This window comes from Notamacropus eugenii, chromosome 2, assembly GCF_028372415.1.
Source record: "Notamacropus eugenii isolate mMacEug1 chromosome 2, mMacEug1.pri_v2, whole genome shotgun sequence".
NCBI lineage: Eukaryota > Metazoa > Chordata > Mammalia > Diprotodontia > Macropodidae > Notamacropus > Notamacropus eugenii.
The window spans coordinates 187,563,175-187,578,638 of NC_092873.1; the positions used below are offsets into that span (position 1 = coordinate 187,563,175).

The window sequence follows — 15,464 nt, forward strand, 5'->3', positions numbered from 1 at the left end:
CAGGAATATTTAATAAAGGAGATGAAATGGGTTTTAAAGGATGCGTAGGAAATCAGCAAAGATGAGAAAAGGGCATTCTAGGTATAGGAAATATCGTGGACAAAAGAGGGCTTCTCCTCCTAATGCTACTACTTCCTATTAATAGCACCACCAGCCTCCCAGGCACCCAGGATCAAAACATCAATTACCCCTGACTAGGAGTCATTCTAGCCACCAAGTCTTTCAATTGATTCTCACCACCATCATAGTAGTTTAAGCATTCTTTACTTCTTTCTAGAGCTATAAGATGCTTTCAATTGATTTCCCTGCCTTAAGTCTGAGTCCTAGTCCACCCCATGTATCATCATCCCAATAGTTTTCCTAAAGGACAAACTCTTCTCTCTCTAAACTACCCTCCACAAAGTTTCCAAAGCAATATTCCTAAAGTACAGGTCTGATCATTTCACTCTCCTACTCCATAAACTCTGGTGGCTCCTCCCTTTTGCCTGACAGATCAATGAAAACTCTGTTGGGCATTCAAAGCCCTTCTGTTTCCAACTTACTTTTCTAGCTCCCCTCTAGAGTCCAGTCAAATTATCATTCCTCACACATAACCCTGCAGTCCCCATTTTCTTGCCTTTGCCCAGGTTTTCCTCCATGACTGGAATTCACTCCCTCCTCACCCTTACCATCTTAAAATAGCTAGTTTCTTTCAAAGCTCAATTCTAATTCTACTTTCAACATGAGGCTTTCCTAGATTCCCTTAACTATTAGCAAAATTATCTCCTTATATATTGTCTTTCCCAATAGGAGGTAAATTTCTTAACAACAAAGACTACCTCATCTCTGCACACCCAGCACCGAACACAGTGCCTGGCATATAACAGGCACTTGTTGAATGCTTATTGATTGATTTATCTACTATTTACAGAAAAAAGTCCAAATTCTTAGCCTACTATTGCAAGTTCTTTGAGACCAGATCCTAATCTATTTCTCCAACCCCATCTCCAATGTCTAGACAAACTGGACTATTTGACTTTCCCCCAACTTACAGCCTCCTTTCCTTTGCTCATATTATTTCCTCTGCCTCAAATATCGTTCTCCCAATTTCCACTTGGTTGAAATCCTACACCCTTCTTTCAAGGTTATTACTCAATCCCACAAAGATTTCCCTGATCCCCCAAAAGCAGAAACAAGCTAATCTTTCTCTAAACTTCCATAATTTTGTTTGAAGCCCTCTTAGAGCACTTATCATATTTTTTGTCTCTTATAATAGTTACATATGAACATGTTTAATCTTCCAGCATCAGGAACTCAATTTTTTCTCAGCACAGGGTCTTGCACTTAGCAGGCAATTAAATACTTTCTAAATAAAGAACTGATACTTACTTTATTGTGGGAATTACATTTGGCTGGGGTTTTAATAACCGCAAACGATACCATAAACATCTTCCATATACTTTTCTGATATTTTTTAATCGAATTTGCTCTGTCAAAAGAAAAAAAAGAGAGAAGAGACAGTTAACCTTTTACTTCATAGCAAAGGCAAAAAGTGTTAACCTTTACACCACGTTGGGATAAATAAATACCATTTAAATTTTTTAAAAAAGATCAGAACATAGTTTAAGATTTCAGCTAGTGACAATCAGAAAAAAGGATCAGTCTTGAAAGATAAAAATTTGAATAGTACAAAAAAAATCATTCAAACTTCAAAATTATTTTTCTTGTGAATCTTGAAACAGAAATAATTATCCTAACTGAAAGTAAATTTATCTAACATTGGTCTCTACCCCAAAAGGTTTTTAGTTGTAAAGCCAATTATTTCCAAAAGAATAATTTATTTCCTCTTCAATTATGAGATAAGAAAAAATAAAGGTACAAAACATATCAAAGCAGAAATGAAATTTGCTAGAGGCAACTAGGTGGCAGCAGCTTTGGATCTGGAGTCAGGAAGACCAGAGTTCAAGTTCAGTCTTAAGACACTTACTAGATGTGTAAGCCTGAGCAAGCCACTTAACTTCTGCCTGCCTCAGTTTCCTCATCTGTAAAATGGGGATAGTATAATAGCATCTACCTCCCAGGATTGTTGTGAAGATAAAATAAGACAGTAGTTGCAAAACATTCTACAAACTTTGAAGTACCAAATAAATGCTAGCTATTATTAATATTACCACCAAGAAACATGATAAAACTGACAGTATTCAAAAGTGAAAAATGAAAAAGAATATAAAAGAGCTTATCAGAACTACCCCTATACTAAAACACTATCAAAACATGTTGATCAATTTCTTCCAATTTAACGTGTATTTAGTACTATTTTGAAACTTTAAAGAAAGTTTTTGGTAAAAGTAAGGTTAAATCTAATTTAGTTTCACAAATTTGCATTCTTTATATATGTATAGATATATCTATATATTTCATTTATATCATTTTATGTGTCTGTATATGTACATATACACACATAAAAACCTACCAGTCAAACCATGAACAAGTCTTTAATTTAAAATGAGAACTTTAACAGTGATACTGGAAAATTTGTAAAGACACAATACTAGTTCACACTTAGAATCTAACACAGAAATGTCATATACTATTTCATTAAATTCATTGTTAAGTAATAAAAAGTTTAGTGGAAAGAGAACTATATTTGAAATGAGGAAACCTAGATTTAATTCTTGCCTCAGATACTCTCTAGCTGTATGTCCACTTTATCCCCTCAATACTTGTAACACCTCACAAAATTTTTGAAAGGAAAACATTTTGCAAATAGTAAGCTCAATATTAAACAAATTGTGAGCTTATTACAAAGTATACTTTTGTTAAAAATCAACAATAGTATGTGAACTTGGATTCAAGAGACTTTAGAGTTCAAATGCTGCCACTTACAGAGCCACCATGATCCTAAATAAAATACTCATTAGATTATGGGATTTTAAAGCCAAAGGAACCTTAAGAGATTGTTCAGTTCAAGGATTAGCTTTTTTTTCAATCTCATAGACACACCTTTGGCATTCTGGTGAAACCTCTGGAACCCTTCAGAATAATGCTTTCAAATGCATAAAATAAAATACAAAGGAAATCAATTACACTGAAATATAGTTATCAAAATATTTTTTAAAACAAGTTCACAAACCCTCTGTTAAGAATCCACGGTAGACCAATCTGGTTTTATAAAAGAGGAAACTAGAGTCCATAAAGCTTACAACTTGCCCAGTCACAAAGTGGGAGAGCTACAATTCAAAACCTCAGGTCTTCTGATTTTGAATCCAGGGTTCAATGAAAGCACTAAAGCCTGATGTTCAAATCAGCCAAAAGTCATTCCATTAAGGAAATACAAAAATCCTCTTTTATTCAAAAGTTTATCTCAAAACTAAATCTTTTCCATCTAGATCCTTATGAACTGGGCAAATCTGCCTTAAGCTGGTAAACAGCAATTAGTCACTATTAAAAGTATCAAGTTGAAAGGTTTACAGACCTTGAAGTGAGATCTAACCCTGTTACATTTCAAAATACTTCAGTTGGGTGAAAAAAAAAAAAAAGGAAAAAAAACTGAACTAAATATTGAGACAACCTTAGTTCCACTGGTAGTTCAAAGAAGCCCAGATCTAGGACTAGAGAAGGAACTTCAGAGGTCAAATAGTCCAACCTTCTCATTTTGGTTGTAACTATATAATTTAATCTTTCTGTGCCTCAGAAATATCATCTATACCTATTTCAAATACTTTAACATCATCAATAAACATTAATGACCTAATGTGAATTGGGCAATGTATATTTTCAGAATACAAATATAAAACACACAGATGCTACCTTGTACTAAATACCAAATGAGTGGTATAAACAATAAGTGTAAAGGAGTAATATTCACTAAGAACTGGGATATCTTAGAGTGCAATTCGAGGTCGACACTCATGGGGAGGGATAGGATCAAAAGAGAATAGAAGTAATGGGGGACAGGATAGGATGGAGGGAAATATAGTTAGTCCTATACAACACAACTATTATGGAAGTCATTTGCAAAACTACACAGATATGGCCTATATTGAATTGCTTGCCTTCCAAAGGGAAGGGGTGGGGAGGGAGGGAGGAAGAGAAGTTGGAACTCAAAGTGTTAGGATCAACTGTCGAGTAATGTTCTTGCCACTAGGAAATAAGAAAAACAGGTAAAGGGGTATAGAAAGCTATCTGGCCCTACAGGACAAAAGAGAAGATGGAGACAAGGGCAGAGAGGGATGATAGAAGAGAGAGCAGATTGGTCATAGGGGCAATTAGAATGCTTGGTGTTTGGGGGGGGAGGGGATAAAAGGGGAGAAAATTTGTAACCCAAAATTTTGTGAAAATGAATGTTAAAAGTTAAATAAATAAATTTAATAATGAAAAAAAAAAGAACTGGGATATCTTGAAGGAAGAATGAGACTTAGCTACAAAAGGAACAACAGGTAGAAAAGTTTGGCTAGAACAAATGTACCAGATAGTAGTGGTAAGTAAGATAAAGCAGATGGGGGCCAGACCACATAGATCAAACAAGCAACAAACATTTATTACGTCTACTATGTAGTAGGTACTATGCTAGGCACTACTAAAAGATAAATTGAAACAGCTGCTGTTCTCAAGGAACTTACATTCTGTGGGGGAAATAAATGTGTGTGTATCTACACAAAATATACACAAGGTAAATGGAGGCAGGGGGCACACAGCTGCAAATGGAAAAATCTGAAAAGGTTTCAAGTAGAAGGTGGTCTTCAACTGAGCTTTAATGGAACTAGGGATTTTAAAGAGACAGAGGTAAGAAGCAAATGCAATCAAACATGGGATATAGTTAGTAGAACTGCAGAGACTACAGATGCAATGGTGTGTAAGTAGAAATTACAAAGTCTAGTTTGGCTGGATCATGGAGTATATGAAAGGGAGTAAATACAAAACAAGACTGAAAGGTAGGCTGTGAAAAGTTTTAAATGCCACATAGAGGAGTCTGTATTTCATCCTAGAGATAAAAATTTATGGCTGAGGAATATAGATTTTATATCTGGAAGACTATAGTGTATGCCAGAATTTGCATGTAGGTTATTTTGTTATGATAACCAACTAGTAATTTATAAATTTATAGGCCTTGTATATTTCTAGTTAAGCCTCAATCCTTAATTTTAATTTACCTACAAATTTAGTAACTTAATATTTTGTTTCCAAAGAGAAGAAGAAAGAATGATAAAGGGTGGAATGGGGAACAGGAAGAGAAGCTTAATATACAAATAGATATATAGATATATATAGGAGATTGGTACAGTGAAAAGAATACCAAACTGTCATCAGCAGACAAGTTTGAATTCCAGCTTTTCCTATCTACAAGATCTCAAGTTTCCTTAATAGTAAAATGGGAGTAAGAACACTTACACTACCTACCTTACAGAATCCTTATGAAGTATTTATAAACTCTCTCACTCACTCTGCTGCCACTCTAGGTCAGGATTTTATCATTTTTCATGTGGACTACCTACTCCAACAGCCTCCTTTTTAGTTTCCCTACCTCAAGGCTCTCCCCACTCCAATTTATTCTCCACACAAAATTATTTTTCTAAAGCACAGGCCTAATTATGTCACATGCACACATATCCTTCTCCCTACTTCCCCTGCCCCTCCCCCCACAGACACACCCTCAATAAATTCCAGCGCCTCCCTGTTACCTCTAAGATCAAATAAATAAAAATTCTTATTTCTGGTGTTTTAGTTCTTCATAGCCTCAACTTTCCATGCTCATTACAATTTATTACCCTCTGAGTCCATCTACACTGACCTACTTGCTACTCCTGACATATAACACTCTACCTTTACACTTCAGTGTCTTTGTACTGGCTTGTCCCCTGTGCCTCTCTCATCCCCTTCAGCTTTTGGAATTCCATTTTCTTAAAAACCCGGCTTGAGAACGGATACCTCTCTGCATAAAGTCGTTCCTGACTCCGATTCCTAGTTCTCTCCCTGCCGTACTACTTATTGGATATTGCTTTATGTGTGTATTTTGTATATATTTTATAAAAGTCTATCATAGAACATACGGTCCTCAAAACCACAAACTGTTTCATTTTCATCTTTGCATTCCCACAAACCAGCATTCTATGGTACATAATTATTCTTAATAAATGCTTGCTGATTAATGAACTTTTAAATGCCATTATTATTATTGCCTTAGGTGAGCAGTAGATAACTCTCCTTTTCATTCCCCCATTCTTTTTCCTCTCTATGTTTAAACACAGTATACTTCCTATTCCTGGGAAACTCTAGAATGCCAAGTAGCATCCTGACCCATATTATTATTCTATTGAACACTTTTATTTTGCTAAGAATCTAAATAAAACTCCAACCAATTTTCAAACCTGAATTTCATGACCCATTTTAAAAATAATACAGTCTACACAAAGAACATACAGAAAATAGCAAAGGTTCCCTCTATCATACTGTCAAATGTATACATTGCCACTAGTTCATAACTGACGCATAAAATGAGAAATACTGAACAAAATTCAGGCCCTACCCCAAAGAAAACTAAAACATTCCTACAGGAAAAAAAAAACTGAGACTCAACAGAACAAATGAGATTTATAACTGTTAAGCAGTCTGTGTGGGATGACAAGATTCCCTACTTAAATTAATTACTCAGAGGCCTCTCAGAGTGATGACAGAAAGTTTATTATTCGATTCTCGAGAAGCGAGGCAATTCCTCTACCAGGTGGTCTGGAGCAGGAAAAGCCAAAGACAAAGGAAAAGGAATGATAGATATAGACTCTAACGCAAGTTCCTCCCTCCCCACTGACCATCATCCTCATTAGCTGAGAATATGATCTTACACTCTAGACGCGAAATCTAACCAATGCCTTTTGAAATGAAGACATCGAAGAATTATGTAAGTTTTATCCAATCATTGAGACCCCAATATACTACATAGTTTTATATCCTTATATGGAATTATTCCACTCTAAAAATATTGTAACCTTGAGCCTCTCGGTTTTTCTTACCCTTGGGAGAAGAATTACAATCTGAGAAGTCTTCACTAAACCTATTCCACTCAATCCCTCCTCTTATTTATTAACCTGAAGACTTCTCACGGATATTTCAACCAAAGTTCTGTAACATGATCTCACACTGTCTATTAATTTCTTCATCCCTATCAGGGTCACTCCTGTCTTTTCTTTCTCTACAGGTGTCCATCCTTCCTTCTTTAGTATCATCAACCGAATGGCTCCTTCGGTTCTCTCTTCTACTCTAGAAAGCCTCAGTAGAGAATTTCTAACTATTCTAGTAATAAGTGAAATCAAACAAGGTGGACAAATAGGAAGTAATATAATACTACTAATTACTATGATGCCACACCACAGTAATCTTTTCCACCAGCTCCCTTCAAACCAAGACCACCAGGACGTATTGAAAAGGAAGTTCCAAGTTTGTACAGGAACGTGGGCAACTTTCCTGATATTCTTGATGATCTCTTTCACTATTCTTCCATTACCATGAATTTTCAAACAACATGTGGACAGACTGAGTTTTCCACAAACTCCCTCTTCTTCTGCAATTAAATAATCTGAGATCAATCTATGTTGTAGTACTGCTCTGTTAAGAATGAACAATAATAACCCTAGTATAGTTCCCCAAACAACAAAACATATAATGAATTTATATACAGGCCTCATTGGCTATCCCTTTCCAAATTTTGTGTGTTCTCACACGTTTTAAACGGAGCTTTTAATACTGACAAAGTGTGTCTTCCAAGCATGAGGCTTGGGAGTTTAATAACTAATAGTAATAATTATAAATGACAGTAAACAACTTTAAAATTTTTAAATGCAATAACCTTCCATAACTTTGTCTACTGGTTTCCCAATCATGCTAAACATTTTCTGAATTGGGATAGGGGAATAGATAGTTCAAGGTTCAAGCACATTCCACCCATATTCAACCCCTCCTCTTATTTATTCCAATCAATAAATACCTCTTCACATTCTTTCCCCTATGAATCCTTCCCTTCATCTACCTCCCTTTTTATATGAACATGGGAAGGGAGCAAAGTTGACTGAGACATTGGCAAATTACAGGGGGCAGTCCCCTTGTTATAAGTACAGATACAGAGATTTAAAGGGAAAGGTAAATTAATGAACTGTCCATTCCATCTCATACAGCAGTCTGGGGAGAAGTATCATCTTATGCAGTTTTCTGGTCTGGATGCTCCTTCAAACAGTCTTCAGCACAGCATCTCAGCATCTTCTTCTCTTTATCTTCTTGTAGAAATCCAGGTGTCCACTCTCCTACAAAACTGAACTTAATACCATCTTAGATTACCATTCCTATCACTCTTACAAAAATCAAAATTGAAACTTTGACAAATTGTCATTTTTTTTTTAAAAGAAAATTCACATTAAAATGCAGCTTCTACATTTCACAGTAATTCATTATTCATTCCTTCATTAGGAAGATGAAATTTCACTAAGGAGTCAATACCAGGCTCCAGTACTTACATAAATAAAATAAATAATCATTTTTAACACAGTGCATATCACATCATAAAACAATTCCAACTTCTGATCATGTGATGCTTCTTTTAAAGCATTTACAATATAGTCCACAAACTATATTTCGTTTAACATTAACCGAGACAAAATAATAACTATGCATGCTAGTCTCACAAGCCCTTGACCTAATTATCGCCACACTATTACTAAGAATTAAAGGACCCTAACTTATTGTTGTTGGTCTAAAGTTCTAAGCCTATTAGCTTAATTTTAGACTTAACCTCAGATGTTCCCCTACCAACAATCTATTATTCAATAGATCTGGTATTATTACTTACAAAACTTTTGATTTTAGGAATTTGCCATTAAGAATAGGGACATTGCAGGGAAACAACATCTCTCTAACTTCATGTCAATTCCAGGCAGGAGTAGATTGTCAACTGGCATTCAGCCAGGCTTAAAATCTACCAGGTGTCAGTGGGGAAACTGAGTCAGGAGAATCCTACCTCAGCCCTGGCTGAACAGCCACTCTCCCAACCTTCCCATGAGATCACCTTTTTGCAGTTCATACCAGCATCTCACAGGCTTACTGGCATCATGGATCAGTGGCTCAGACCGCCTCTCCTGCTATCCACACCTGGAGTTAGACTCAGAAGAACAGTCAGTTCCCAAAAAAATCTTAAAATAGCAAGCTCCAACAATCAGTTTCAGACATGACTAATTTCACATTGGCCAAGGAACATCTTTTGAAGCAAGTCTTAAGTAGCTTACATGCCTTTTTATACATGTTCTAGTTCCTGACTGAATAACAATCATAAGTCATTGCTCTAATAGACTTATATCTGTTCCCCAAATTACTTTATCCCTTTCTAACCCTGCTCAATCTAAAAGAATGAGCTACACATGTGATAAGTTCAAACACTAACTTGAATTTTTATGTTCATGTAATGAATTCAAATCAAAACAATCATTTAACTTTCAATGCCAAATATTACCAGAGGCTACCTACCTCTAAGAAAATTAGACTGAAATTCTTTTCCCCAAACTGAAGATGTCTCTGATTTAGTCTCAGTAATTAATTCAGTCAATTGTTTTAATACTAATTGCTTTTACATCATTTTGTAACATGTAAAGATCTCATTCCAAGTTGGGACCATTGTCCATTACCCCAAAAGAGTTTTAGTCCCATTTGTCTAAAGGCCCTGGAAAGCCTCACTTTGAAAACTCCTTGGTTTTTTGGTTTTTTTTTCCATGTGAACTGGCTCTCCTAAGGTCCACTCTATCACTATGCCCAAGTCTATTCTACTTCTCACTCTTAATTCTATCAGTCCAAATCTCCAGTTTACTGGCCACTCCCATCAAGACCATTTCTGGAGCTCCCAGACCACCTGGGGCCACCCTTTTTTTTTTTCTTTTTTTTAGTAAGGAACTCCTTTCCCTGAATCCCTCTGTAGATAAAATACAATTACAGTTAACTTTAAATCCCAATCTTGTTCTATCGAACAATGATACAACATCTATTTATTCCCATTAGATTTAGAAAGAATGTTCCCAGGGATTTTATCTTACATCTTCGATCTTAAATTTGCCCTAAAAAGCCAATCACTGAAGATCATTTCTTATCCATTTTCAAATTCTCACCAAAGCAAGTTCTATATACAATCTCCTCAGCTGCTGGGGCTATACTTGTTACTAGCCTGAGGACTGCTTCTTTCCTCCACATATACAGTATACCAGCTTTAGGTTTTAGCATTAGAATTATAAATGGCAAACATAATTTTCATACGTGATAAAACTGTTTTAGTTATGAACCCGAACAATAAATTTCAGATGACATCAATTGCATTTTCATATCCTATTAGAGAAACTAAATTCTTCCCACTTTTGTGACTTACAAATACAAACTGGATAGGTCTTCCAAAAACCATACAAAAGATTTTACAAAGTATTTCTTAATACAACAAATATTTCCTCTCTTATGAACAGTTTACAATTTATCACAATACCCTTGAAACTAATTGACAGAAATCACAAGAAAAGACCTAAACCCAAAGCCTTTTCACATTTGCCCATAAACTTTCTTTTACAAACATACTTTAGAGTAAATGCTTGATTCATGGCAAAAACAATTTTAGCTAAAATTTCCTTTTCAACAGCAGAAATAAACTTTTAACATACTTAATACATCCTCAGATGGAACAGGCTTGAAAATCACACCCTTATATATATATATATACACACATGTACATTTTTAAAGCGTTCTAATTCTCTCAATAAGAATGCTACAACAAGGAAGCTCTTACAAAAAAAAATTCATAACAGCTCTTTTTAACCAATTCATTAATTAACAATGCAATTCCTAATACAATATGTAGATGGATTAATTTAAACTTATTTAAGTTTACTTTTAAACTTTAAATTTAAAAATTTAAACTTATTTAAGTTTACTTAAAACTTAAAATAAGCCATTAACCCATTCAGCTTACCACCACATGTGCACACTATCACCTGATATTCTTTCAGATGGAGTCATCTCAAATTACATGATTTTTCTTTTTTTTTTTCCTTCTTAAAATACTTCCTCACACCCTCACTACTTACTGAAACCATCTGCAAACAAAACCCTTATTTTTCTAAGACTCTCAATCCCACCACTCAAGGCCATCCAGCCTTCCTCCACACCCCAACTACAACTGTCCGCGCTAGAATTCCTTTCCAGCTTAAATATACCATTATATAGCACACGTCAGCATTTTCGCTGCTCTTTTTTGTATAACCAAATATAAGTTTCAAATTATCAAATTTCTATCACATCCTTTTAAAACCCCAATCTATATGTAATAAAATTACAAATTTAAAATAATTGTGTAACAATTACTAGATTAATGTTGCATCTAACAAATACCCATCCTTTTGTTACTGGATCTAACATTTTTGATAAAAATGCCACCGGATGTCTCTGCCCTCCTCTTATCTGTGCCAGGACTCCCAAGGCCACCCCCTTGTCTGTGTTCGCAAAGAGATGAAAGGGCTTCTCTATTGAGGGTAACATTAATACCGGGGCTGAGATTAAAATTTCCTTAAGTTGTTTAAAACTTTGTTCACTCTCAGAGTCCCATTGAATATGTTCTGGTTTTTCCTTCCAATAGATGATTATATAAAGGGTTTAGCTAGGACTGCTATCAAGTTCCTGCAATATCCCACCAGGCTCAGGAATTTCAAGGACAGTCCAGCTCAGCCTTTCTGCTCTTGCTGGCTGGCTGGCTAAATTTACAACCTTATCAGGTAAAACAGAGACACAGACTTTCATTCACACAGAAATACCAACACAACATATACAGACCAAAACACTTAACAAAACAAAACAGTACATATAGGTTTAAATTTTTGGCAAATCCGGTCCTCGGAGGAACCATATTTGGGCCAGATTGTGCCTCCTCCTCCTCCTCCAATGTCTTTTCACCCCATATGAAACAACAATACTTAATCATCTTCTTTTTATCCTTCCCTTTATATTTTGGTAATTTGTGCCAATTCTGTAATCGATTTCCCAAGGGACTATTTACCGGTATTTCCTGACTCCATTCCAAAGCTCAGGGTTTGGACTGCTCCTTCCCCATTGTGTTTGCACAAGGGCTGTCACCAGACACCTCGGAGTCCAAGACTCAATGATTTATGCTAGCTCCCTTGCTAGCTCTCAGTGGGGGTCGTCCACCCGCTAGCAGTCACCTGGCAACGTTTGGGGGAGGGGGGGACCCTTTCCCTTGGGGTCTGCAGTCCACTAATTTGGTTGGGAGTCGTCACCTTCTCCCCGAGTCTGTCTAAGACTCTCGAATTCAACCCCCAGACCTCCCCTAATGCTTACCTCCGGACCATGCCCGCACAAGTTGCCTGACTGCAACCTCCAACACCCACCAGTTGGTGTTTCAAACACTTCACAGCTTCGGAGTCTTTGGAGTCCTTATTTTTATACTTTCTGTTCTCACTGAGTTCCTCTGCTTCAGGTCGTTACTTTGCAGATAGGGAGGCTCAACACTCAGTTTCAAGGACCATGGGGTCTCCCCACGGGCGCCTGCCCTTGAACTGAATTGCCAGCCATCTCCCTGGAAAGCCACAGATCCCGGAACGTGCCCCCAAAAACTGTGTGGGATGACAAGATTCCCTACTTAAATTAATTAGAGGCCTCTCAGAGTGATGACAGAAAGTTTACTTATTCGATTCTCGAGAAGCGGGGCAATTCCTCTACCAGGTGGTCTGGAGCAGGAAAAGCCAAAGACAAAGGAAAAGGAGTAATAGATATAGACTCTAAACGCAAGTTCCTCCCTCCCCACTGACCATCATCCTCATTAGCTGAGAATATGATCTTACATTCTAGACGCAAAATCTAACCAACCCCTTTTGAAATGAAGACATCGAAGAATTATGTAAGTTTTATCCAATCACTGAGACCCCAATGTACTACACAGTTTTATATCCTTATATGGAATTATTCCACTCTAAAAATATTGTAACCTTGAGCCTCTCAGTCTTTCTTACCCTTGGGGGAAGAATTACGATCTGAGAAGTCTTCACTAAACCTATTCCACTCAAGTCCTTCACATCAACAATTCTGAGAACTAAAACACCTATGACAAAATGAGATCGCGACTATATATGCCCAAACCTAAAGGGCTCAGTATATCAAAGAAATGGGAGTTCTGCCTTATTCACTGGGCCATCAATACTCTATGTATCAATATAAATTGGTATATGAATCAATGCTCACCAACCATCTCTTGTTTTCTTACCAAATCACTTTCAATTAACAAGTGACTCATTTATAAAAAACTATCATTACCAGAAAAAAATATTATTAAGCACCTACTATTTGTGGAACACTATCTTAAGTAAGAATTTCCTTTTACCTTAAACCTTTCCAACACTGGCTGAACTTTCACTCATACCCAAGACTTACTGGTTATGATGGCGGAGTCTGGAATAACTCCTTGTTCCCAAAGCCACTTCCAAATTCTCCTACTACTTTCTCTCAGCAGCCTCTCTCCTCCCTTGAGCTTTATGCTCTCCTAATTTCCTCCCTTTCCCTCCCTCCCCCTTCTCCATCCTCTCTCTCTCTCTCTCTGTCTCTCCTCTCTTCTCAAAGATCAAATCTTAAACCATTTCACTCTATAGACTGGACCCCAAGAGGTCCCCATCCAAGTTCCACTTAATGGCCACATTTTGGGCCCTCCTGACTCAGAGTGAATGCCAATGGCAACTGTTTCTCTTTTGATGAGGAACTCTGAGGGTCTTCCCCTCCCAGTTTGATTTTTGTTTTTTTAATTAAAGGGGCCATCCCTTGACTTACTTCTTAAAGAGGCCTATTTACTGAACGGGAGTCACTCTACTCAAAGTAAGAACCTAAAAAAGGCCTTAGTCTAAAAGGGTCACTGTCTCCCATTACATCCTGAGCCATCCATCTCCAGTCAACCTGATAAATATCTGGCCACTGGAACCAGACAGCTCTGGAAGAGAAAGTGAGGCTGGTGCCACTGACAACCCTCCCTCACTCAAAGTCAACTGTAAGTCATGTCATGAGCTCCCTGATGTCATGGTCCTCTTCAAAAACAAAGGACAAACATACAATCCAAATTTATGACCTAATCTAGATCTTTTATAAATTGCTCCCCAAAATATTCTCCTTCCTTCCTCAATTAGTTCAAAGCCTCAGTAAAAGTCTCACCACCTCAACTCCAGTCTTCTCATGCATAGTCATATTTCCTTGAAATATGCCAATTACCCAATCTACTCAATTCCTAGCCAATCTACTCAATTCCTATAACCTACTACTCAGCTCCACTTTAGCTACAAAGAGATGATCATACCCTAGATATTGCCATCATTTATAAAGATTTTAGTTCCATATTCATGAACACCAAAATTCTTTAATCTGACCACAGTTTTTTATTATTCCATCTTCCCCCATGTCTTACAACCCTTAATCTTGTTTTTGATCCTAACTGCGACCTCCAATCCTTCCAATTTTGAGTCCTTTCCCAGGCCATCATCCCTGTACTCACTATATTCCCATCTGAATGGGAACAGATTTAGTGAAGACTTCTCAGTAATATGGAGACTCCTCCCTAGAGTAGCAGAGACCTTAGGCCCAGATTTCGATTCCTCCAGAGTTAGGTGATTTCCATATAAGGCCATACAGTGTATTAGGATCAATGATTGTGGCTCACTAACTCCTCAATACCTAATTTGCATATACGCAGTCTGTAGTCCTCACTATAACCCACCTGATTCACATAAAGTTCTCAATGCCCAATTTGCATGAGTAGTCAATGCTTCATTTGAATGTTTTTCAATGCCTAATTTGCATATGATGACGCATATTTTTGCGGGCTTTGTACGTCCAGAAGTGGGAAATTTGAACCAGGTTCCAAAAAGGATTGGTTAGCTTTCATGCCTAGAATGTAAGACCGTACTCAGGCAATGAGAATAATGGTCAATGGTGGGAGGGGCACTTCCGCATCAGGGTCTATATAAGTTGCCATTCTGCTTCTGTAAGGCACCTCCTAACTCCAGCTTTACTGGTGAAGGGACCACCTGCTTCTCCCAAGAACCGAATAAAGGAGATTTTGTTTCTGCTTTGAGATGCCTCTGAGCAGACAATTTGAGTGCAGGGAGGGAGGGGTCATGCTATCCTACACACATCCCTTCACTAACTTAACCAGGTGAGTCAATTAAATGCTACACTAATCTCCACACTTCAACCCCTTGCCCTTAATACTATGGCCAGTCATATCTTGCTAAATCCCAAACTTGGATTACCTCCACCATTCACATCCTTCTCTCCTATTTACTCACAACAGAACAGAGCTGGAGAAAAATCATCACACTATGCTTAAGTGCACTACAAATGTTAACTACATTATTTTAATTGATCTCCTGACTGCATGCAGCAAAGCAAACTTGTTACAATTCTTGAGTCAATTTCACTAACCCACT

General features: G+C 37.0%; 1 protein-coding gene across 1 annotated transcript in view; it reads right to left on the bottom strand.

Moving 5' to 3' along the window:
* Nucleotides 1–15,464, bottom strand: part of SEC63 (SEC63 homolog, protein translocation regulator) — an 82,443-nt gene that overhangs the window by 49,168 nt on the left and 17,811 nt on the right. The window contains exon 2 of the mRNA XM_072642987.1: nucleotides 1,369–1,468. Within this exon, the coding sequence (XP_072499088.1) occupies nucleotides 1,369–1,468 (100 nt within the window). The remainder of the gene's footprint in view (nucleotides 1–1,368; nucleotides 1,469–15,464) is intronic.